At 43.5% G+C, this 26,583-nt stretch overlaps 1 protein-coding gene across 1 annotated transcript in view; it reads left to right on the plus strand.

Moving 5' to 3' along the window:
• Positions 1-14,103: 14,103 nt before the first annotated feature.
• The window catches only part of LOC309568874 (vomeronasal type-2 receptor 26-like), a gene marked incomplete at its 5' end in the record, with an annotated part of 96,804 nt that continues 84,324 nt past the window's right edge, over positions 14,104-26,583 (plus strand). The window contains 2 exons of the mRNA XM_082274658.1: positions 14,104-14,351; positions 14,712-14,808. Coding sequence (XP_082130784.1) covers positions 14,104-14,351; positions 14,712-14,808 — 345 coding nt within the window. The remainder of the gene's footprint in view (positions 14,352-14,711; positions 14,809-26,583) is intronic.

Here is a 26,583-nt window from a genome sequence, read left to right on the forward strand (position 1 = left end):
AAAAGCATAAAAAACAGTGTATCTCACACGTACAAACACAGACTAGGCCCCGATTACAATTTTTTGTACCCTAAAGGCAGGATGAGGAGTAGGAGGAGTTCGGAACAGGAGGCAAACTGAAGCACCCTGCAATCCTCGGCGGTGGAAGATGCGCTCCAAAAGATTGGAAGGTGTATCTCACACGTACCGATACAGACGATGCCGCAATTTAATTATTTTTCCCCCAAAGGGTGTAGATTGAATAGCGGAATAGAAAAAAATGTATAAAACGGTGTATCTCACACGTACAAACACAGACTAGGCCCCGATTACAATTTTTTGTACCCTAAAGGCAGGATGAGGAGTAGGAGGAGTTCGGAACAGGAGGCAAACTGAAGCACCCTGCAATCCTCGGCGGTGGAAGATGCGCCCCAAAAGATTGGAAGGTGTATGTCACACGTACCGCTACAGACTATGCCGCAATTTAATTCCTTTTACCCCAAAGGGTGTAGATTGAATAGCGGAATAGAAAAAAATTATAAAACGGTGTATCTCACACGTACAAACACAGACTAGGCCCCGATTACAATTTTTGTACCCTAAAGGCAGGATGAGGAGTAGGAGGAGTTCGGAGCAGGAGGCAAACTGAAGCACCCTGCAATCCTCAGCGGTGGAAAATGCGCTCCAAAAGATTGGAAGGTGTATCTCACACGTACCGATACAGACTATGCCTCAATTTAACTCTTTTTACCCCAAAGGGTGTAGATTGAATCGCGGAATAGAAAATTTTTTATAAAATGGTGTATCTCACACGTACAAACACAGACTAATCCCCGATTACAATTTTTTGTACCCTAAAGGTAGGATGAGGATGAGGAGTAGGAGGAGTCCTGAACAGGAGGCAAACTGAAGCACCCTGCAATCCTCGGCGGTGGAAGATGCGCCCTAAAAGATTAGAAGGTGTATCTCACACGTACCGATACAGACTAGGCCGCAATTTTATTCTTTTTACCCCAAAGGGTGTAGATTGAATAGCGGAATAGAAAAAAATTTATAAAACGGTGTATCTCACACGTACAAACACAGACTAGGCCCCGATTACAATTTTTTGTACCCTAAAGGCAGGATGAGGATGAGGAGTAGGAGGAGTTCGGATCAGGAGGCAAACTGAAGCACCCTGCAATCCTCAGCGGTGGAAGATGCGCTCCAAAAGATTGGAAGGTGTATCTCACACGTACCGATACAGACTATGCCGCAATTTAATTCTTTTTACCCCAAAGGGTGTAGATTGAATAGCGGAATAGAAAAAATTTTATAAAACGGTGTATCTCACACGTACAAACACAGACTAGGCCCCGATTACAATTTTTTGTACCCTAAAGGCAGGATGAGGATGAGGAGTAGGAGGAGTTCGGAACAGGAGGCAAACTGAAGCACCCTGCAATCCTCGGCGGTGGAAGATGCGCCCCAAAAGATTAGAAGGTGTATCTCACACGTACCGATACAGACTAGGCCGCAATTTTATTCTTTTTACCCCAAAGGGTGTAGATTAAATAGCGGAATAGAAAAAATTTTATAAAACGGTGTATCTCACACGTACAAACACAGACCAGGCCCCGATTACAATTTTTTGTACCCTAAAGGCAGGATGAGGATGAGGAGTAGGAGGAGTTCGGAACAGGAGGCAAACTGAAGCACCCTGCAATCCTCGGCGGTGGAAGATGCACCCCAAAAGATTGGAAGGTGTATCTCACACGTACCGATACAAACTATGCCGCAATTTAATTATTTTTACCCCAAGGGTGTAGATTGAATAGCGGATTAGAAAATATGATATCAAAAGGTCTATCTATCTCACACGTACAGACCCAGACTAGGCCCCGATTACAATTTTTTGTACCCTAAAGGCAGGATGAGGATGAGGAGTAGGAGGAGTTCGGAACAGGAGGCAAACTGAAGCACCCTGCAATCCTCGGCGGTAGAAGATGCGCCCCAAAAGATTGGAAGGTGTATCTCACACGTACCGATACAGACTATGCCGCAATTTAATTCTTTTTATCCCAAGGGTGTAGATTGAATAGCGGAATAGAAAATATGATATCAAAAGGTGTATCTATCTCACACGTACAGACCCAGACTAGGCCCCGATTTCTATTTTTTGTACCCCAAAGGCAGGATGAGGAGTAGGAGGAGTTCGGAACAGGCAGGAGGCAAACTGAAACACCCTGCAATCCTCGGTGGTGTAAGATGCACCCCAAAAATTGGAAAGTTGTATCTCACACGTACCGATACAGACTATGCCGCAATTTAATTATTTTTACCCCAAGGGTGTAGATTGAATAGCTGAATAGAAAATATGATATCAAAAGGTGTATCTATCTCACACGTACAGACCCAGACTAGGCCCCGATTATTATTTTTTGTACCCCAAAGGCAGGATGAGGAGTAGGAGGAGTTCGGAACAGGCAGGAGGCAAACTGAAACACCCTGCAATCCTCGGCAGTGTAAGATGCGCCCCAAAAATTGGAAAGGTGTATCTCACACGTACCGATACAGACTATGCCGCAATTTAATTATTTTTACCCCAAGGGTGTAGATTGAATAGCGGAATAGAAAATATGATATCAAAAGGTGTATCTATCTCACACGTACAGACCCAGACTAGGCCCCGATTACTATTTTTTGTACCCCAAAGGCAGGATGAGGAGTAGGAGGAGTTCGGAACAGGCAGGAGGCAAACTGAAACACCCTGCAATCCTCGGCAGTGTAAGATGTGCCCCAAAAATTGGAAAGGTGTATCTCACACGTACCGATACAGACTATGCCGCAATTTAATTATTTTTACCCCAAGGGTGTAGATTGAATAGCGGAATAGAAAATATGATATCAAAAGGTGTATCTATCTCACACGTACAGACCCAGACTAGGCCCTGATTACTATTTTTTGTACCCGAAAGGCAGGATGAGGAGTAGGAGGAGTTCGGAACAGGCAGGAGGCAAACTGAAACACCCTGCAATCCTCGGCGGTGTAAGATGCGCCCCAAAAATTGGAAAGGTGTATCTCACACGTACCGATACAGACTATCCCGCAATTTAATTCTTTTTACACCAAGGGTGTAGATTGAATAGCGGAATAGAAAATATGATATCAAAAGGTGTATCTATCTCACACGTACAGACCCAGACTAGGCCCTGATTACTATTTTTTGTACCCTAAAGGCAGGATGAGGAGTAGGAGGAGTTCGGAACAGGCAGGAGGCAAACTGAAGCACCCTGCAATCCTCTGCGGTGTAAGATGCACCCCAAAAATTGGAAAGGTGTATCTCACACGTACCGATACAGACTATCCCGCAATTTAATTATTTTTACCCCAAAGGGTATAGATTAAATTGCGGAATAGAAAATATGATATCAAAAGGTGTATCTATCTCACACGTACAGACCCAGACTAGGCCCCGATTACAATTTTTTGTACCCTAAAGGCAGGATGAGGATGAGGAGTAGGAGGAGTTCGGAACAGGAGGCAAACTGAAGCACCCTGCAATCCTCGGCGGTAGAAGATGCGCCCCAAAAGATTGGAAGGTGTATCTCACACGTACCGATACAGACTATGCCGCAATTTAATTCTTTTTATCCCAAGGGTGTAGATTGAATAGCGGAATAGAAAATATGATATCAAAAGGTGTATCTATCTCACACGTACAGACCCAGACTAGGCCCCGATTTCTATTTTTTGTACCCCAAAGGCAGGATGAGGAGTAGGAGGAGTTCGGAACAGGCAGGAGGCAAACTGAAACACCCTGCAATCCTCGGTGGTGTAAGATGCACCCCAAAAATTGGAAAGTTGTATCTCACACGTACCGATACAGACTATGCCGCAATTTAATTATTTTTACCCCAAGGGTGTAGATTGAATAGCTGAATAGAAAATATGATATCAAAAGGTGTATCTATCTCACACGTACAGACCCAGACTAGGCCCCGATTATTATTTTTTGTACCCCAAAGGCAGGATGAGGAGTAGGAGGAGTTCGGAACAGGCAGGAGGCAAACTGAAACACCCTGCAATCCTCGGCAGTGTAAGATGCGCCCCAAAAATTGGAAAGGTGTATCTCACACGTACCGATACAGACTATGCCGCAATTTAATTATTTTTACCCCAAGGGTGTAGATTGAATAGCGGAATAGAAAATATGATATCAAAAGGTGTATCTATCTCACACGTACAGACCCAGACTAGGCCCCGATTACTATTTTTTGTACCCCAAAGGCAGGATGAGGAGTAGGAGGAGTTCGGAACAGGCAGGAGGCAAACTGAAACACCCTGCAATCCTCGGCAGTGTAAGATGTGCCCCAAAAATTGGAAAGGTGTATCTCACACGTACCGATACAGACTATGCCGCAATTTAATTATTTTTACCCCAAGGGTGTAGATTGAATAGCGGAATAGAAAATATGATATCAAAAGGTGTATCTATCTCACACGTACAGACCCAGACTAGGCCCTGATTACTATTTTTTGTACCCTAAAGGCAGGATGAGGAGTAGGAGGAGTTCAGAACAGGCAGGAGGCAAACTGAAACACCCTGCAATCCTCGGCGGTGTAAGATGCGCCCCAAAAATTGGAAAGGTGTATCTCACACGTACCGATACAGACTATCCCGCAATTTAATTCTTTTTACACCAAGGGTGTAGATTGAATAGCGGAATAGAAAATATGATATCAAAAGGTGTATCTATCTCACACGTACAGACCCAGACTAGGCCCTGATTACTATTTTTTGTACCCTAAAGGCAGGATGAGGAGTAGGAGGAGTTCGGAACAGGCAGGAGGCAAACTGAAGCACCCTGCAATCCTCTGCGGTGTAAGATGCACCCCAAAAATTGGAAAGGTGTATCTCACACGTACCGATACAGACTATCCCGCAATTTAATTATTTTTACCCCAAAGGGTATAGATTAAATTGCGGAATAGAAAATATGATATAAAATTGGTGATTTTTCAATAGCACATGTGAACACAGCAGTGTCTTATGTCAGTCAGCTCTGCTGCAGGCTATGAAGGGAAAAAAAAAGAAAATTCCCCTTTAAGTTTGTAATTTTTAAATAGATTAGTACAGACTATGCCACAATTAAATTTTTTTTAACCCAAAAGGGTGTATATTGAATAGTGGAGTAGAAAAAAGTGTATAAAATTGAAAATCACTCAATAGCACATGTGAACACAGCAGTGTCTTATGTCAGTCAGCTCTGCTGCAGGCTATGAAGGGAAAAAAAAAGAAAATTCCCCTTTAAGTTTGTAATTTTTAAATAGATTAGTACAGACTATGCCACAATTTAATTTTTTTTTAACCCAAAAGGGTGTATATTGAATAGTGGAATAGAAAAAAGTGTATAAATTGAATATCACTCAATAGCACATGTGAACACAGCAGTGTCTTATCACAGTCAGCACTGAAGCAAAAAGGCTATGAAGGGGTAAAAAAAAAAAAAAAAAACCCCTTTAACTTGTAGTAAAATAGATCTATGATGAAGGCTGCACACAACTGACTGATAAAAATAGATTTTTTCTCCCTCCTCCTCCTCCTCCTCAGTGGGCTCAAGTGAGGGCAAAAAGATTGTGTTCACTGCACCACCCCACACACAGCAAAATCGATGTAGAACACTGACCCTGCCTAATCTCCAGCCTCGCCCTAATATGCACGATAAGATCGTTCACCGCACAACCCCCCACACAGCAAAATCGATGTAGAACACTGACCCTGCCTAATCTCCAGCCTCGCCCTAAAATGCTCTAATAACTCTCCCTGCCTGCACTCCGACCTGACCCTGCATTCTTTTCGGACATAATTTTTCACAGAATCACTGTCTTTCCCTAATCAGCAGCCAGCACATATGATGTGTGCTCTGTCCCTAAACTACAGCAGAATGGCGCAGCGCGCTGGGGCTCTCGAACTTATAAAGACATGGTCACATGCTTCAGATGGCCAATCACAGCTACTAATACATTAGTAGGCATGGCTGGGATGGCTTAAGGCACACCAGTTAAACACTTGTTGATTGGCTGTTGAAAGCCCGCCATTAAAAGCGCGCCATTACATACAAACCCGGAAATAAAATGACCGAACAAGGATTTTAAACCCGAACATACAGTAAAGTTTTCGGGTCCGTGTTCGGGTAACAAAAATCCAATTATTCGGTACGAACACGAATAATACAGTCCGTGTTCGCTCAACACTAATTATGATGCTTTAATAATAATATTACTTTAAGAAACATATTTGTATGAGCCAAACATCATACATTTATATTTAAATTGTTTATATGGTTTATATTTATTTAAAAAATGGTTGTTGCGAATGTTGTATTTATAATGGTTTTATTGAATTAAGTTTTCTATTGTTTACAAAAAAGAAATATGTTCAATATGTTTCTGTTATGGCACTTTATTGGTAATTAAAATATATAATTTGTTTTAACAAAAAATTGTTTGCGTTTTTATTTTATTTATTTCTATAAAAAGGCCCACGCAAATCCTCAGCACCAGGCCCATGATCCTCTTAATCCGGCCCTGCATGGGGGCTACATATGCCCCAGTGTGGCTAATATTTTCATGCAAAAGTGGGAGGAGGAACAAGTTTTTAGTGTTGAGAGACCATGTCTGAAATTTTATTGTAGATATATAGATGATATTATTTTAATATGGAGGGGTAGCCCAGAATCTTTACAATCTTTTTTGGATGAAATCAGTAATAATGGTTATGGGATCACTTTTACAGGAAATTGGGATAACAATAAAATCTCATACCTGGATCTAGAACTGTTTAAAAAAGATGGAAAACTATGTAGCAAATTTTTTTTCAAAAAGACGGATAAAAATGGGTATATACCCACAAAAAGTTGCCACCACCATCAATGGTTAGGCAACATACCTAAAGGCCAATTACTCAGGATAAGGAGGAACTGTAGTGATATCCTGGACTTTGACATCCAAGCCGATATCCTGATCCAGAGATTTTTGGAAAAAGGCTACAAAAAGAAAGAGTTAGAACACCTAAGACAGCTTGTAAGGAGAATGGAGAGAGAAGACCTTATCCAAGAAAACAGCAACAATAATAGGAATAATAACAACAGCTATGACTGTGCATTCATCACTGGGTTTAACAGACAGCATAAGGACGTTGAGAGAATAATCAAAAAGCATTGGCCCATCCTTACAGCTGATAAAACTTTGAAACAAATATTGCCAGGAAAACCATCATTCATATACCGTCGGGCACCCACTCTTAGGGACAAAATCGTACATAATGTGATAAATCCACCAAAGAGGATCCACCTACCCACCAGCATCCATGGTTTCTTTCGTTGCCAAAATGCCTTCCCTGTAGAAATAACAGGAAACAACAAAAAAAGATAAAAGGTTTCAGATCAAATGTTACTGGCACAGAATATAGAATCAAGGACCCCATTACATGCACCAGTACGCATGTCACGTATGTGATAGAATGCCCTTGTAATCTGCAATACATACATGGACCACACGACCCCTATTCGACCCCTATTCGTGAGGATCAGGGAACATATAAAGAACATCAAAAAAGGATTTATGAAACATAATCTTTCTAGACACTTTAAGGAGGTCCACGTTCAAAACCCCACAGGGATGATTTTCTACGGGATCGATAAAATTAAGGGGGACTGGAGAGGTAGCAATAAGAAAAGGATGGTTTCAAGGAATGAAACCAAATGGATTTATTTAATGCGCTCCCTCTGTCCTGAAGGTTTGAACGTGGACATTGATTTAAACTGTTTTATCACAGATATATGAATTTCTTTTATCGCCTATATCTTGTTTACATACATTTCTTGGCAATCTAAAAGAATACCCCTTGGTTTTTTACTATATGTATTTTTTGTATTTTTTATATTTTATATATTTTTATTTTTTATTTTTTTAATATGTTAGCCTTCTCGTCCAACATCTTCCTTTTAAAAAAATTATTTAAATTTTTTTTTAAGAAGACTGTATAAACTTTTTTTAGTTTTTCTTTAGTATTTTTTCAATATGTATTTCTCTGAATAGGCCCCAAAAATTAGCCATTCAATGGACATGAAATGCCTTTTATGCCGCTGTATTTAGCGAAGACAAGGACCAGGAAATTGTTGTGGGTTGATGGCGGTCTGGCAGATATTTGTGACCTGTGATGAAGAATTGAATGATACATGGTCTACTAGTGGTCACATGTGTTGAATTCCTCAGAAATCCATGCCTCATTCATTTTTATAAATGTGAGGTGGTCTACACTATCATGAGCTAGGCGAGTGCGCTTATCGGTCACGATCCCCCTGCTGCGCTGAATGTCCTTTCGGACAGGACACTGGACGGGGGGCAAGCCAACAGTTCCATTGCAAATTGAGCAAGCTCTGGCCAGAGGTCAAGCCTGCCCACCCAGTAGTCCAGGGGTTCATCACTCCTCAGAGCGTCCACATCGGCCGTTAACCCAATGTAGTCGGACACCTGTCAGACACCTTTTTTTACGATCCAACATTTGAGCCACAGAAGCCTGCCTTTTTCCAGAACAACGTGACAACGGCATCATGGAAGGTGGAGTGTTGGACAACTGCGCAGCCATATGACGCCAGATGTGACTGTACATGGTTAATGGCTCACTCCTGATACTTTTGCAGTCTGCTTTGTACCTCTTGTGCAATGCAAGTTCTGCCTGCCTCTCCTCCCTATCTGCCGGTACGTCAGTCCGCCAGTTCTACAAATAATTGGCCAGTAACTGTTGTCACTGTGTGTAGCACAGTTAACACAGCAAGAGAGGCCACATTTTTGCAGGACTAAAATACAATCTTAGAAAAGTATACTGTTAAATAACACTCCACTTCAATATGTGGTATTGGGGGGGGGGGCACAGGTTTATCACACCAGTTCTACAAATAATTGGCCAGTAACTGTTGTCACTGTGTGTAGCACTGTTTACACAGCAAGAGGCCACATTTTTGCAGGACTAAAATACACTCTTAGAAAATTATACTGTTAAATAACACCCCACTTCAATATGTGGTATTGGGGGGGGGGGGGCATTGGTGTATCACACCAGTTCAAATAATTGGCCAGTGAGTTTGGCGCTGTGTGTACCAGACTTCACTCAGCAAACGAGGCAATATTGTTGCATGACACAAATAAACATGTAAAAGTATACTCAGATAACACCCCACTTCAATATATGGCAATGGTGGGGGGGGGGGGGGGCAATTGGTCTATCACACCAGTTATAATACATTATAAGTGCTTTTGTCACTGTGTGCAGAGTTGCTGCAGAAACACTCAGTCTCACCACCACACCTGTCACAATGCTGCACACTGCACAATAATACTACAAATCCACTGTAATATGCTTTCTACAAAGTATATTATACCGTGGATTACCCCCCCCCCCCCCCTTTTTAGTGCACTGCATAGCAATACCAAAAAATTTGCAGCCCTTTAAATGACATTTGTGGACATTAACAGAGCGATTTGTGTCACTGCTGACAATCTCTAACTGCCCCTACAGCAACCACTGGATACCTGCCCCTATACTAAAGAGACTGTAATAGACCCTTTAACAACATTGCAGCACTTTAAATGACTTTTGTGGATATTAACAGAACGATTTGTGTCACTGCAGATGACGATCTCTCTAACTGCCCCTACAGCACAGACTGGATAACCTGTCCCTATAATGAAGAGAGACTGGACCTATACCGAAATACCAGCCCTGAAAAGGACTTTTGTGGACATTAACATAGCGATTTGTGTGACTGCAGCCAATCTCTAACTGCCCCTAAAGCAACCAATGGATACCTGTCCCTAACCTGAAAAGAGACTGTAGAAGGCCTATACGGAAATACCAGCCCTGAAAAGGACTTTTGTGGATCTTCATGTGTCTAGCAAACTCTCCCTGATGAGCACAGCAGACCTCTCCCATACACTGGCAGAAAGCGGAATGTGAAATGGCCGCCAGGTCAGGTCTATTTATAGGGTAGGGGGACTGTCCATGTGCTGGAATGTTTCAATTGGCTGTCCCGTTCCACCTGACGGCTGTGCCATGGGTCAAAGTTCTCCCCAATGTAAACTAATATGGCCGCCGCGAACGACGCCATGTGTTCGCAAATTTGGCGGGTAGCGAACAAGCAAAATTCGCCGCGAACCGACCGCCGGGCGAACTGCAAGGCCATCCCTTATCCCAAAAGCTAAGTCGACCGGAAATTGAGCCTCCCTCCAGAACATCAGTTGGTAGGGATAGTACCCAGTAGCATCATTCATTGTGCTATGGCAAAAGTGTACAATGATGGCAATAGGGTTTCCCCAGTGCTGTTTCTTTTCAGTAGGTAAGGTTCCTAGCATGTTCAGTAGAGTTCGGTTGAACCTTTCAGGCTGGGAGTCTCCCTGTGGATGATTTGGTGAGGTCCTGGACTTTATTTCCAACAGTTGACATAGCTGGTGTACAAGTCTGCTTTCAAAGTCCCTGCCTCGATCATAGTGTATCCGCATAGGTAAGCCATAATGCACAAAGAACTTCTCCACTAGTGCTTTCGCCACTGTGGTTGTCTTCTGATCCTTGGTGGGGTAAGCCGGAGCATACCGAGTGAAATGATCAGTCACCACCAGGACATTACTTCATCCACCCACATCGGGCTCAAGGCACAGAAAGTCAATGCAAACCAGCTCTTGGCTTTGCATGTGTCCAATGGGTGCAGCTACAACTGGCAGAGTCTTTCTTTGAATACATGGCAAACAGGAATGACAATAGCCCTCCACTTATTTTCTCATGTTAGGCCAGTAGGACCTGTCTTTGACTAATTAGAAAGTTCTTTCTGGGCCATGTTCATCATGTAGTGCTGCCAACACAGTCGGACAATGTTTCTCTGGAAGGAACAACTGTCACTTTTCTTCTGAATCTTCATAGGGGCCTCTCCTGGATGAGTCAATCCCTCATCTATAACCTGTTCCACTCCTGGTGTATCACTTTAGACCCAGCCACAGCTCTCTTCAGCAACAGACCTGTGTTTTGTTTGGTCAACACTTCAATGGCTAAGTGACCTAGTGGGTCCTCGCTTTGGTCCCTTTTTAAGTCTCGCTTAGATAACTAAGGGAGCCCTTCGCTTCTCATTTGATTCAAATCACAATAGGATTTTGGTACTCCTGAGGGGTGAGCTCCTATGGATTCAACTCCCACAGCCCCTTTGAGCCTCTGAGCAGTACCTTGATACAGAGCTTGCACACCTTCAGCTGTTACATAAGTCCAGTCTCCTGACTCTTTGATATATCTGTGGGGTCTTCGAGACAGAGCACCAGCGTATCTATTTCTGGCCCCAGATCAATACTTTAGACTGACCTGAAAAACCAACAAGGCAGCCAGCATCTGTGTCCAGTAGCATCCAGCTTGGCTGAGGACAGCAAGCATGTCAGAGGATTGTTATCTATCTTCACTACGAATATAGCCCCATGCAGTTAGTTCCTCAACTTGTCTATGACTGTCTACTTCAAGACCAGGAATTCTAATTTATGCACCAGGTAATTCTTTTTGTGCGGGGTCAGACTGGGGCTCACATAAGGGGGTAAGGAGTCTGACCCCACCATCCTGCTCCGAGTAGAAGACCACACCTAATCCCTTTGGCTAGCATCTTGGCTAGAATGCAGTTCATACTCCATTCTAGCATCTTGGATAGAATGGAGTTCATATGGTTTAGCTGGATCTGCATAAGTAAGTACTGGTGCTTTGGTGAGACTTCTTTTAACCACTTGCCGACTGCCGCACGACTATTTACGTCGGCAGTCAGCCCCTCACAAGCAGAGCGACGTAGGGATACGTCGCTAGCCTGTGAGGGTCTAGGGAGCGAGTGGTCACGGACCCCCCCCGCGCGTGTGACCAGCGGACCCGATGTCCGCCGGTCACTCGGTGATCGTCGGTGCAGAGGGAGAAAGGCAGGCGGCTGATGTAAACAAGCCGCCTGTCATTCTCCCCTGTGTAGAAACAGTGATCATACGGTTCTACTATGTAGGACCGTTGATCACTGTTCCTACACCTCAAGCCACAGCCAATCACAGTTAGAATCACGCCCCTAGGGACACACACAACCCCTCCCTCTCAAAAAAAAAGTTAACCCCTTCACTGCCAGTGTAATTTTACAGTAACAGTGCATATGTATAGCACTGATTACTGTAGAAATGTTACTGGTAACCCCAAAAGTGTCAAAAATGTCAGTCAAGGGTCCGATCTGTCCGCCCCAATGTTGCAGTAGCGCAAAAAAAAAAATCGCAGATCGCCGCCATTACGCGTTAAAAAAAAAACAACAAAAATTACAAAAATCTTTCCCTTTTTTAGTAAACGCGATAACTTTTGTGCAAACCAATCAAAATACGCTTTTTGTGATTTTTTTACCCAACATAAAAAATGTTAAAAATTTTTGATTTTTACATTTTTTTTTGGGGGGGGGGGGGAATTTCATATAAAAAAATTTGAAAAATATTGTTATTTTTGCAAAATTGACGCTCTTTTTTGTTTATAGCGCATGATCAAAAAATCGCACAGGTGATCAAATACCACCAAAAGAAAGCTCTGTTTGTGGGAAAAAAAGGACGTCAAATTCGTTTAGGTACAGCGTCGCACGACCGCGCAATTGTCCGTTAAAGTCACGCAGTGCCGAATCGCAAAATAGGCCCTGGTCAGGAAGGGGGTAAAATCTTCCGGGGCTTAAGTGGTTAAGATGCTGAAAAGCTTCCTCAAACTGCAAAGTCCATTGGTCTTGTATTGATTTTCCTTTCTTCCATGTCCCTTGTTTCTCTGTACTTAGTCTATCCTCTTTATCCTCCATTATGAACTAAAGCAACTAGTTAAGGGGCAGGGCAATCTTGGCAAAGTTCACCACAAATCTCTGACAGTAGGAGCAAAACCCCAGGATGGATCTCAACTTCGTCACAGTTCATGGTCTGGGCCAAGTAATGACCACCTCCAGCTTCTTCAGGTCTGTGGCGACACCCTTTGCGGGGACAACGTGACCTAAATTGGTGACTGAAGTCCAGTAAAACTGACATTTCTCTAGGGACAGCTTTAACTCTTCTTCATGAAGTCTATGCAGCCCCCTCTCTTTGAACATGTTTACTTTCAACCAGTTGCTTTAAAGAGGCATACCTACTGATTGAGTCTAATCTCCTATTTAACTGTGTTTTACCTTTACACCAAAGAAACATTGCACTGTTTTTGTGCACCAACACTGAAGGGCCCCAACTGAGCTGGCAGAAACTAATGTTAAAGAACTGTTCAGATATGCAGAACTGGGTTGCTGTTAGTGTATCAAACGCTCAGGTCTAAACCTAGACCCTCTTTACAGAGAGCCCTGAAGTGAACTAGCCTGCCGTACCTATTATTAGCCCTCTGTGGACACTGAGGTGTAATCTCTCAGTTTTAGAGCTATTGTTTATGCTTTTGGTACTGCTGTTCACGCTAAGCCCATCCTTAAAGGAATCTGGTTTGATTGCATTGTGCATTGTATTTGCATTGCACTTTTTCCCTGTATGTAGACACCGGAATACTGATCTGCTGTGCTATTATTTTGTCTGCCAATACAATCTGTTTATTTTCTAATGACCGGTGTGGGCCATTCTTGTGTAATCACTAGGAGTTCCCTGCCGAGGTATTTTGGTGGTGTCCATAGGAGTGAGGTGCCGCCAAGGGCCCAGAAAAAAAGCAGATCACCCAATAATATCAGCGGATCCTGGGGGGTAGTTCCAAACATATGAGACAGATTTTATTTAATCCAAACAGGCGTAGAGTTAGAAAATTGTCAGAGGCAAGTTTACTTTTGTTGTAGTGCTATGTATACTGTAGCATCTGCAACAAGAACAAGCATATTATGGTTATTTCAAAGTTTATGGTTTATTAAAAAATGTAAACTCTATAAACTGAATAATAAGATTTTTCATAGTTGTGTGTATTTTTTTTTTTTGTGAACACTGAACTGATCTAAATATTCCTCAAATAAAGTATATAAACTGCTAGATATCCTGGTGATCCTTAGCATTGCTGTGAGGGGAATCCGTAGATCTGTTGGTGTGAAGGTCGTCTCTGCAGTATGGGCTTCTTTGTACGGGTCATCATCACTGCCTATTATCTGACTATACTGATCCCAATGTCATCCAATGTGGAGAGAATGCAAAATTCACCATCACAATGTAAACTCACTGAGTTCCAGTCTAGATTTGAGTATGAATATTACCAGCCTGGAGATATCATTATTGGAGGACTGATCTCTGCTCATCTCTTTACATTACCTCGGAGGTTTACTGATTTCAGCCAAATTTCAAAAATTGCCTGCCAGGGGTAAGTCTAATTTATTAAACATTATCTACCAGGTAATGACTGCTTGTTTTTGCAGATTAGTATGTGGGATTGTCTCTTCACACCTATTTTATAGTCATCTTAACCTTTTTTTTTCCGTCACAAGTCTGAAGGGCTAACCAGTTTCCAGTTGGGGGGTCTTGTTATAATAGGGCAGAAAACTAACCAGGTCTCATACAAACAAATTCTAACGGACACACACACACATCTCAATGAAAAAGAACAAGAACAGAGAAGGCAAAGGTTGGGATAGGGGGGAGTGCTAATAAAAGTGTTACACTGATTTAACAGATGTAAATAAAATATGACTCCACATTTCAATGTTTTCCCCATTTTAAATAGCTGTGCTCACCAAGCAAAGGCTCTGGAGTTTACTCATAGATCCATACTTTACTGGTACCAGATTGGAATAAGACGCCGTATACATGGGCATCTGCAGGTAGATGCCCCCCCCCCCCCCGGAATCTCAACTTCCCCTTTCAAGTGGTTGTTAAGCCATTTTATACCATCCTGTGTGGTCTGTTTAATAATCCTGTGTGCCCCAGGGTCTGTGTATGAGTTTTCAAAAAAAAAATAAGCCGTTCTTTACCAGTTTTCAGAGGGCCAAGCACCGCCGTCAGCTCTCTCCTCTCCCCGTCTGACAGCTGCCTGCAGCGGGCGGGGCCCAGAATTCTTCACTGATGTCAGTCGGGAGGGGAGGTGGGAGAGGATGAGAGAGGCAGCGGGTCACGTGAGCGGCGCTCTGAAAACTTGTAAAGAATGGCTTATTTTTTATAAAACACAGACACAGGGGTGTAGTGTATTAACACAGACCAGGCTGTACAGGTTGCTTCTTTATTCACTGAACACCACGCATGCAACTAACTTCAGCCACACCCAGCTCCCAGACATATACATAATTGTAACATTTTGCAGACAGCAACTTCACCCGTTGCTTACCATACTACATTCCCTCCTCTCTTTGAATAAAACATAACATGCACAACTTATTAATAAGATTAACAAAATGCATGGATGAACAACTAAAAATTTAAACTATAAACTCCTGACTATACACATAGTCCTTAAGGTAGGCCGGTGGATTAGTTGCTCGTTTTTCTCTTGGCCATTCCGATGTGGATGGTTGTGGATTGAAGTCTGGATCACTGGCAGTATCATCACTACTCTTTGCCTGTTCGCCGTCTTCCGATACTTGACCTTCTGTCTCAATAAATTTCTTCACAAATGAGGAATTACGCACTTTTGTGTGTCCATCTAAATCCTCTAAAACCACTTGAGTACCTCTTTTCTCCTTTACAACATAAGGCTCAGGTTCAAAGGACGCAGCCGGGATCTTCCTTTCCTCATCAATATGCCGAAAAGGTTTCTGACTCGTAGGAGGACCCCCAATGTCTGGCAATTTTGTCCTGAATTTGAGACCACAAAGAAGTTCCACAGGACTAACTCCAGTGACAGTATGCGGAGTTGTGCGATAAGCCAAAAGAAAACGCCACAGTTCCTTTTTCCAGTCTCTTCTCTCTAAATGAGCAATACGCAAAGCTTTTAGCAAGGTTCGATTCTGGCGCTCCACTTCCCCGTTAGCCTGTGGCCAGTATGGAGTTGTACGATGATGTTCAATAGCATTTGATTTCAGGTAATCCTGAAATTCCTGAGAAGTAAATTGGGCACCATTATCACTCACAATCCGTTTAGGCAACCCATGAGACGCAAAAATGCTCTCCAACCCCTCAATTACAGTTGATGATGTAGCTTTAGTGAGAACTACCACCTCTTGCCACCTTGAATAATAGTCCACAACAACTAAAATATGGTGTCCAGATGGAATGTCACACAGATCAATGGCTAAATCTTCCCATGGTCCCTCAGGTAGAACAGTGTGAGTTACTGATTCTGGTTTAGGTTTGCTGCCCACCAACTGACATGCTCGACATGAAGAAACCAAACGTTCCACATCCTTGTCAATTCCTGGCCACCAGACTTTCTCACGTAATCTTTGTTTGGTGCGTACAATGCCTTGATGGCCCTCATGGGCTAAATGTAATGTACGTTTCCGTAAGTCTTTAGGCATCACAATACGATTGCCACGTAAAACTAGTTGTCCTGCAATACTCAGCTCTTGTTTGATTCTGTGATAGCTTGGGTCACAATCCACCCAAACCCCTTGTCTCACACATTTTCGCAACCGAGCAATTTCCGGATCCACAGATGACAATTCTTCAACCTCCCGCGGTGTCAATGCCTGAGGCATGGCGTTAGTAGCCACAAAACAAATGTACTCTTCTGCTAGGTTATGAACAGGTGCTGAAGACTGAGGCAATCTGGAAAGTGCATCTGCCGCATTAGTCAGTCCAGGTCTGTACTGCACTGTAAATCGATACGGTAACAATCTGAGAACCCATCTTTCAATTGTGGTGGATGGTTTTGAGCGTGGCGAATATATCACTTCCAGAGGCTTGTGGTCTGTGATGATTTCAAAATCAAGGCCGTAGAGATAGGTGTGAAACCTTTCACATCCCCAAACAACAGCCAAAGCTTCTTTCTCGGTCTGAGAATAACGTCTCTCTACATCAGTAAGGGATCTGCTTGCATACTGAATAGGCCTGTAATCGCCTGTGCATTGTCTCTGAACCAAGATGGCGCCTAACCCCACAGGGCTAGCATCGACAATAACTTGGGTGTGTGCAGTAGGATTGAAATAAGCCAAAGTTGTGGCGCAAGTTAGCCGTCTCTTAAGTTCATCAAATGCACCTTGTTTCAAAAGGCCCCACTTCCAAGGGACTGCTTTGCGAGTCAACAATCTCAAAGGTTCACTGACAGTCGCCATATCTGGAATAAACTTGGCACAGTAATTCACTAGCCCAAGAAAACTGCGTACTTCTGCAGGGTTTTCAGGATTTCTGGCATCAGACACAGCTTTAATTTTACAGTCCTCCGGACCAATGCCCCTGTCAGACAGCACATGGCCCATAAAAGTCATTTTATTCATTTGAAATGTGCACTTCTTCTCATTTAATGTTAACCCTTTCTCCTTCAAGCGATTTAGCACTGCACGGAGACGTTCATCGTGCTCCTGTGTGTTTGTTCCCCACACAATTATATCATCAGAAATGTTATGCGTGCCTTCACAACCATGTAGCACTTGCTGAATCACATGTTGATAGGCCTCCGGTGCTGACGATACGCCAAACATCAACCTCTTGTATCTAAAAAGACATTTATGGCTTGCAAATGTAGTGATGACTCTAGATGCTGGGGTCAATTCAATCTGATGATAACCCCATTTCAAATCCAGTTTACTGAAGACACTTGCCCCATTCATTGCATGTAGAACATCTTCAATAGTGGGAATTGGATGTCTCTCTCTCTGCACAGCTTGGTTAGCACATCTCATGTCCACACAAATCCGAATATATGTGCCCTTTGGTACAACAACTAACGGCGATACCCACGGAGTGGGTCCTTCCACAGGTTCAATAATGTCAAGGTCTAGCAGCTCTGCCAGTTTGTGCTCAACAGGTGATCTCAGGCTATAAGGAAGTCTGCGAACTGGCTGTGCAATAGGCTTTACATGTGGATCAATGTGAAGCTCCAACTGAAAATCCTTTAATTTTCCAAACCCAGAGAAGCAATCTTTAAATTCCTCTTTCAATGCAGAAATAGCAGGAGACACCATATTCACTCTTGCGCTGCCTACATCACGGCCAATCTTTAACACCCCTAGTGCCATTGCGGTTTGACGACCAAGCAGAGGCGACCCTGTGCCATCTACAACATAGAATTCGGTCTGCAATGGAGGACCAGTCTCATGTGTTTGAACAGAGGTATAAAATTTGCCTTTAAGTTGTAGTGGTGTACTGGAGCCATAAGTATATATCTGTTTAGTGGTGTTACACAATTTAAGGTGATTTTATCTGCCATTAAGACTGTACCAAGAAGCTAAGTCCATAACATTGCATGTAGCCTCAGAGTCAATCAGCACTGACACATCTGTATTTCCAATCTTAATGGTTAATGTCCCAGCTTGCAGAGAACACAGGGAGAATATAAATTCACAGTCAGGAGCACTCTCTTTATCCTCAGCTATAACATTTACTTGTGCTGATGGTCCTTTGGTTTTGTTATCTCTGGTTGTACTTCTACACACAGCTGCAAAATGACCTGTCTTTCCACAAGCATAGCACATTTTATTCTGTACCACAGTGCAGTCCTGACATGTGTGTCCCTCTCTGCCAAATTTATTGCAGGTGATATGTAAAGTCCTCTTTGGAAAACTCTCTTTCCTACTCCAGATTTTCCTATTATTATAGGTAGGTTTGGAGACTGTATTGACAGATGCAGTGTCCTTGGTTTCAATATGCAGAGCCTGGAGCTCAGACAGTTCAATGGCTCTTGCAATCTCCTGCAGACTAGTAAGTGTGAGACTAGGTTCTCTCAATAATCTCCTCCTGAGGTGCACAGATGTGCATTTCTCTATGACCTGATCTCTGATTATCTCCTCAGTTACAGTCCCAAAATCACAAGACTTTGCCAGATATTTCAGCCTAGTCACATAACTGTCTGTGGTTTCTCCCGGTTCTTGCACAGCCTGTCTAAACTTATATCTTTCATAGGGAATATTTTTCTTTGGCTCAAAGTACTCACTCAGTCTATTCATGGCTGTCTCATAGTCTGAATCTTCCCCTGTTGCTCCCAGGGTTTCAAAAATGTCCTGAACTTGAGGTCCAGCTAGATGCAACAGCATGGCTCTCTTCTGAGCAGGTGCAGTCACTCCTGTGGCTATAACATAGAGCTGAAATCCCTTCTTCCACTTGTCCCAGCGCTGTGAGAGACTAGTGTGGTCTCCAGACACATCAAACGGTCCGATAGCCGGTAAATCCAGGAAACTAGCCATCCTCGTCGCCAAAATGTAGTGTATTAACCCAGACCAGGCTGTACAGGTTGCTTCTTTATTCACTGAACACCACGCATGCAACTAACTTCAGCCACACCCAGCTCCCAGACATATACATAATTGTAACATTTTGCAGACAGCAACTTAACCCGTTGCTTACCATACTACAAGGGGCACACAGGATTATTAAACAGACTGTAGATAGGATATGTAACTTTAAATGAAACTACAGCAGCAGGAGGTGGGGGAAGGGTGAGAGAGGACAGAGGAGGAAAGAAGGGCTGCGGATGATGGAGGCACGTAAACTGACCATGGTGTCAGGGCTCAGCAGCCATGGTATACTGTGGTCAGTTTACAGAGGGGAGGACATTGCCAGGCAGGATCAGCCAGGTATTTTAGGTGATAGAAGGGGCCAAATTACACAGCAAAGCACTGTGCTGTATAACATGCTTTAATGGAACAGGATCAATATATATATATGTGTATGTATATATATATATATATATATATATATATATATATATATATATATATATATATATATATATATATATATATATATATATATATATATATATATATATATATATATATATATATATATATATATATATATATATATATATATATATATATATATATATATATATAGGTTAACAAATGCTTTAAAAATAAATGCTGCTGTTTGCTCTTTAAAAATAAATACTCAAAATAAGTATAATGACTAACCCCCTCCCCTTCATGACATTATTGAAAAGGGGCGGAGCATGGTGACCTTAAAATGATGCCCCCCCTGAAAAAAGTTCTGCGAACACCCATGGCCGTATAGTAATACAATAAAACATCAACATTTATTACAAATTATGTAAAAAATTGTAAAAACAATGCATTGTAATATTCACAAAATACAGATACACGATATATATTAATCTCTCAATATAAACATCCAAGAGGTCGATGCGTTTTGCACACAAACACCAGCAGATGACAGACTGTGGAAAATGTTGCATTTCATTTGGATATTAAGGTCCCAGAATCATTACAGACTTTGGAAACTTCACACTGAACCTCATGCAACTTGGATTCTGTGGCTCTCCACTCCTCCTCCAGACTCTAGGACCCTGATTTCCAAATAAAATGCAAACATTTCCCACAGTCTGTAATCTGCTGGTGTTGGTCCACTGTGTTTTATCAAGTCAGCGCAGCCCTCTAGGAGGAAATTCTAGAGCACTTCATGCTTCCCTCTGCTGACCAGCTTTATGGAGATGCTGATTTCATTTTCCCAGCAGGACTTGGCACCGCCCACACTGCCAAATCTACCAATACCTGGTCACATGATCATGGGATCACTGTGCTTGATTGGCCAGCAAAATCACCTGACCTAAACCCCATAGAGAATCTGTGGGGTATTGTCAGGAGGAAGATGGGACACCAGACCCAACAATGGAGATGAGCTGAAGGCCGGTATCAAAGCAACCTGGACTTCCATAACACCTCAGCAGTGCCACAGGCTGATCGCCTCCATGCCACGCCGCATTGATGCAGTAATTCATGCAAAAGGAGCCCTGACCAAGTATTGAGTGCATCCTATACTGTACATGGACAGACTTTTCACTAAGACAACATTTCTGTATTATAAATCCTTTTTTTTTATTTTTTTTATTAGTCTTTTGTAATATTCTAATTTTGTGAGATACTGAATTTTGGGGGTGTCACTCGCTGTAAGCCGTAATCATCAAAATTATAAGAAAGAAATGCTTGAATTGCATCACTCTGTGTGTAACACATCTATACTTTTGTTTTACTTTTTGAATAAAATTACTGAAATAAATGAACATTCTGATGATATTCTAATTTTATGAGATGCGCCTGTGTGTAACATCAGCTTAACCAGTTGTGGACTTTTGGTTATGAATACCCAAAAAGATCGTAAAAAAAGGCAAATATATTTACCCTGATCCTCACTCCCTCTCTCATCTTCTCTCTAAGGGTAGGGTAAAAAAAAGCCGTCTTTTTCTGTTACCCCAAAGCAAAAACGTGACACTGAAATCAATTTTTTTTTTTTTACATTGATCATTTTAAAATATCAAATATACCATGGTTCTGTTTTTTGTTTTGTTTTGTTTAACCGGTTCTGGACAGGAAGGATTTAACCGGTTGCCGTCAGCCCACGGCCAGGCAAAGTGACGTACCGGTACGTCACTAGCCTGCCACTTACTCGTGAGCCAATAGCGGGCGTTCCCGGGGAAGTGCCCCGGCTCGTTCCCGGGGAAGTCCGTGCGTGTGAGCGGTGGACCCGGATGTCCGCCGGTCACTCGCGAACGTCCCCCGTGAAGGGAGAAAGGCAGGCGGCTGATGTAAACAAAGCCCCCTGTCATTCTTCCCTGTGTAAAAATGGAGATCAGACGGTTCTACTATGTAGGACCGTTGATCACTGTTCCTACACTAGTAGCCATGTCCAATCACAGTAAGAAGCATGCCCCTAGGGACACACTTAATCCCTCCTTCCCAATAAAGTTAACCCCTTCCCTGCCAGTGTCATTTTGCAGTAACAGTGCATATGTATAGCACTGATTGTCACTGGTAACCCCAAAAGTGTCAAAAATGTCAGTCAAGGGTCCGATCTGTCCGCTGCAATGTCGCAGTACCGCAAAAAAAATCGCAGATCGCCGCCATTACGCGTTAAAAAAAAACACCAAAAATGACAGAAATCTTTCCCTTAGTTAGTAAACGCAATAACTTTTGCGAAAACCAATCAAAATACGCTTTTTGCAATTTTTTTTTTTTACCAAACATATGTAGCAGAAAACAAATTGGCCAAAAATGTTAAAAAAATTTGATTTTTACATTTTTTTGGGGGGAATTTCATATATAAAAATGTGAAAAATATTGTTATTTTTGCAAAATTGACGCTCTTTTTTTTGTTTATAGCGCAAAAAGTAAAAATCGCACAGGTGATCAAATACCACCAAAAGAAAGCTCTGTTTGTGGGAAAAAAAGGACGTCAAATTCGTTTAGGTACAGCGTCGCACGACCGCGCAATCGTCCGTTAAAGTCACGCAGTGCCGAATCGCAAAAAAAGGCCCTGGTCAGGAAGGGGGTAAAATCTTCCGGGGCTTAAGTGGTTAACTGGCCAGGCCATTTTTTGTGATTCGGCACTGCGTTACTTTAACGGACAATTGAGCAGTCGTGCGACGCTGTACCCAAATAAAATTGATGTCCTTTTTCCCCCACAAACAGAGCTTTCTTTTGGTGGTATTTGATTACCTGTGCAATTTTTTTCTTTTGAGCTTTACACAAAAAAAGAGCGACAATTCTGAAAAAAAAAAAAAAAAAAAATTCACATACAACATCCCCCCCCCCCCCCCTAAAAAAAAATTAAGAAAAATCTACATGTATCATCCTTTTAGGCCAATTTGTATTCTGCTACATATTTCTAGCAAAAAATCCCAATAAGTGTATTTTGATTGGTTTGCACAAACATTATCGCGTCTACTAACTACGGGAAAGATTTATGTAATTTTTATGTTTTTTTTTTTTAACTAGTAATGGCGGTGATCTGCGATTTTTTGCGGGACTGCGACATTGCAGCGGACAGATCGGACCCCTAACTGACATTTTTGACACTTTTGGGGGTACAAGTGACATTACTACAGTAATCAGTGCCATACATATGCACTGTCACTGTACTAATGACACTGGCAAGGAAGAGATTAACCTAGGGGTGATCAAAGGGGTTAAATGAGAGCCTAGGGGAGTGATTCTAACTGTATGGGGGAGTGGCTTGTGAAATGATCATAGAGACATGTGATCCTATATAGAAGGATCACAGGAGCTCTGTGATCATTCCAGGGAGAAGAACGGTCAGATGTGTTTACAACAGCCGACCGTCCTTCTCTCTCAGTGGGGAGCGATCGTGGGTGCCCAGCCCCATGGATCAGCATCCCCGCTGCCTAGTGGGGGCGGGAGCGTGCCACCGGTGGCGCCCGCTTTCCCCCCCAGCACCACTCCCACCAACCGACATACCCATACTTCGATTCAATCAGCCGAGCCAGCCTGCCACAGTATATATGCAGGTGGCAGTCGGCAAGTGGTTAAAACGTCTCTTATTTCTGGTTACATGATCCTCTCTATGTGTTCTAAAATGCCCATAGAGCTGAATGTGTCTGCACGTATATGTGTAGTCCATCTCAGGGGCAAGCAGGAAAGGGTCCCTACGTTCATATCATGGGCGCCCGCAAAGGGGGGGGGCAAGTGCCCCCCCCCCCCTGGAAATTTCCTGGCCTGCTCTAAGAGGGGAATCTATGGGGACCCTGCACTAAAGGGGGATCTATGGGGGACCCTGGCCTGCTCTAAAGGGGAATCCATGGGGACCCCGCTCTAAAGGAGATCTGTGGGGGACCCTGGCCTTGCCTGCTCTAAAGGGGGATCTATGAGGACCCTGCTCTAAAGGGGGTCATATTGGCTAAATATATACATATATAGATATATACATATATTCTTTGCAGGGAGAGCCTGGAGTACCTGGTGGTGCAGGAAAACCTGGTAGCCTGGGAAATATAGGTGAAAAGGTAAGACTAAAGAGGGATCTATGGGGATCCTGGTCTGCTCTAAAGGGGAATCTATGGGGGACCCTGGTCTGATCTGCTCTAAAGGGGGATCTATGGGGACCCTGCTCTAAAGGGGATCTTTGGGGGACCCTGCTCTAAAGGGGGATCTTTGGGGGACCGTGCTCTAAAGGGGATCTATGGGGGACCCTGGCCTGCTCTAAAGGGGATCTATGGGGGACCGTGCTCTAAAGGGGGATCTATGGGGACCCTGCTCTAAAGGTGATCTATGGGGGACCCTGGCCTGCTCTAAATGGGTATCTATGAGGACCCTGCTCTAAAGGGGGTCATATTGGCTAAATATATACATAAATAGATAGATACATATATTCTTTGCAGGGAGAGCCTGGAGTACCTGGTGGTGCAGGAAAACCTGGTAGCCTGGGGAATATAGGTGAAAAGGTAAGATTAAAGAGGGATCTATGGGGATCCTAGTCTGCTCTAAAGGGGAATCTATGGGGGACCCTGGTCTGACCTGCTCTAAAGGGGGATCTATGGGGACCCTGCTCTAAAGGGGATCTATGGGGGACCGTGCTCTAAAGGGGGATCTATGGGGACCCTGCTCTAAAGGGGATCTATGGGGGACCCTGGCCTGCTCTAAAGGGGATCTATGGGGGACCGTGCTCTAAAGGGGGATCTATGGGGACCCTGCCCTAAAGGTGATCTATGGAGGACCTTAGCCTGCTCTAAAGGGGATCTATGGGGGACCGTACTCTAAAGGGGGATCTATGGGGACCCTGCTCTAAAGGTGATCTTTGGAGGACCCTGGCCTGCTCTAAAGGGGGATCTATGGGGGGTGAAAAGGGGCGGAGCATGGGTGACCTTAAAATGATGCCCAACCCCCCCCCCCCTGAAAAAAATTCTGTGGACGCCTATGGTTCATATACACATAGGGGCATTGAAAATGAGTAAAGCTACCCTAAAACAGGAAGTTTGAGAATAACAGAGAAAAAAATTGCATTTGTGAGATGAAACAAAGGAAGAGAGAGTTAGAAGTTACATTCTACCTACATTTTAAACACATTGCATTTATTTTTTATTTTATTTTTGTTTAATGTCGCTTTAACCCTTGCTATGTGGGTTGTGTCCTACTGCAAAAGTAACTTTTTATTTACTGGGATATTTGCTTTACCCTAATTACTTCTTATTAACTCCTTTCCCTCCGTCTCCCTTAGCCAGGGCTTTTTTTCAGCAGGAACGCGGGGGAACGCAGTTCCGGCACCTCCACAACTGAATGTATGTAATGGCAAGGCGTGCTGGCGTATGCTGGAGGGACTATTGATGCTAGCTAATAGGGAATCTATTGCTGCAGAGGATGGGGGTCTATTGTTGCTGGGGTGGTCTCCTGTTGCTCATAGGGATTTATTGTTGCTGGGTGGGTCTTTTGCTGCTGGTGGGTCAGTTGTTGCTGGGAGGGATTTATTGTTAAGGGAGGGGTCTTTGTTGCTGGCTGCTGGAGGGTCTATTGATGCTGGCTACTGGGGAATCTAGAGTTGCTGGAGGGGATCTATTTGTTGCTGGAGGGGATCTATTTGTAGCTGGAGGGGATCTATTTGCGCAGAGGGTCTATTGTTGCTGGGGAAGTCTGTTGTTGCTGGTGGGGTATCATGTTGCAGGGAATCAATCATTGCTGGGAGGGATCTACTGTTGAGGGAGGGGCCTAATGCTGCTGGAGAGTCTATTGATGCTGGATGTTGGAAGTCCATTATTGCAGGAGTGGATCTATTGTCGCTGGGGTGTCCATTGTTTCTAGATCTATTATATTGCCTTTCTTATTATCGTTGATTCTCTAAAAGGGGTGGTACTGGGAGGTGGGTAGGAGGTGAAACCAAGGAACGGTGCTCGGGGGTGGGTAGGGGACGGAGTCAAGGGGTGACTCAGAAGGGAGGAGTTCCTGCACCTATTCTCTGAGAAAAAAAGGCCTGCCCTTAGCTATTATTTTTCTCCATATATGGTTCTCTATTTATTATGTACTGTATGTCTGTATGTATTTGTAGCCCCCCCCCCACCTCCAGAGGCCTGGTGGTGACCCCCAGAGACAGGGAGGGTCAACATTCCTCCTCAGGGTGCAGGTTACTAGGTATGGTGGGTGGTATACAAGATAGAAGATGGGCGCCAGTCACTTTTATTCTCAAGCAAGGAGAAGTTTATTTCTCACGACAGGAACATAAATGGGAGAGAGGGGTAGGGCATAAACACACTTAACCTCTTTACGACCGTCCGCCGCAGATGTACTGCGGCAGGCAGCCGCTCATGCGCGATTACGGCAGTTGTGAGCAGGAGTCTAGGGGGCGCCGGCGGCGCGCTCCCGCTCGTCAGCGGGGAAGCCGATGCAGCAGGCAAGCGGCTCCGATTGCTGCCTGACACCCGCAATCGCTCCCCGCTGAGAGAGAAGGACGGTCGGATGTTGTAAACACAGCTGACCGTTCTTCTCCCTGCAAAGATTATAGAGTGCCTGTGATCCTTCTATATAGGATTACAGGTCTCTATGGTCATTCCACAAGCCACGCCCCCCCCCACAGTTAGAATCACTCCTCTAGGCTCACATTTAACCCCTTGATCACCCACAATGTTAACCCCTTCCCTGCCAGTGTCATTATTATACAGGTAAGCCTATAATAAGTCCGATAATAAGGCTTACCCGTAGGTAAAATTAATATTTTCTAAACCTGCACGGTTTAGGAGATATTCACACTGCATGCAGCCGTTGACACCA

This window comes from Pelophylax lessonae (assembly GCF_965119305.1).
Source record: "Pelophylax lessonae genome assembly, chromosome: 1".
Lineage (NCBI taxonomy): Eukaryota > Metazoa > Chordata > Amphibia > Anura > Ranidae > Pelophylax > Pelophylax lessonae.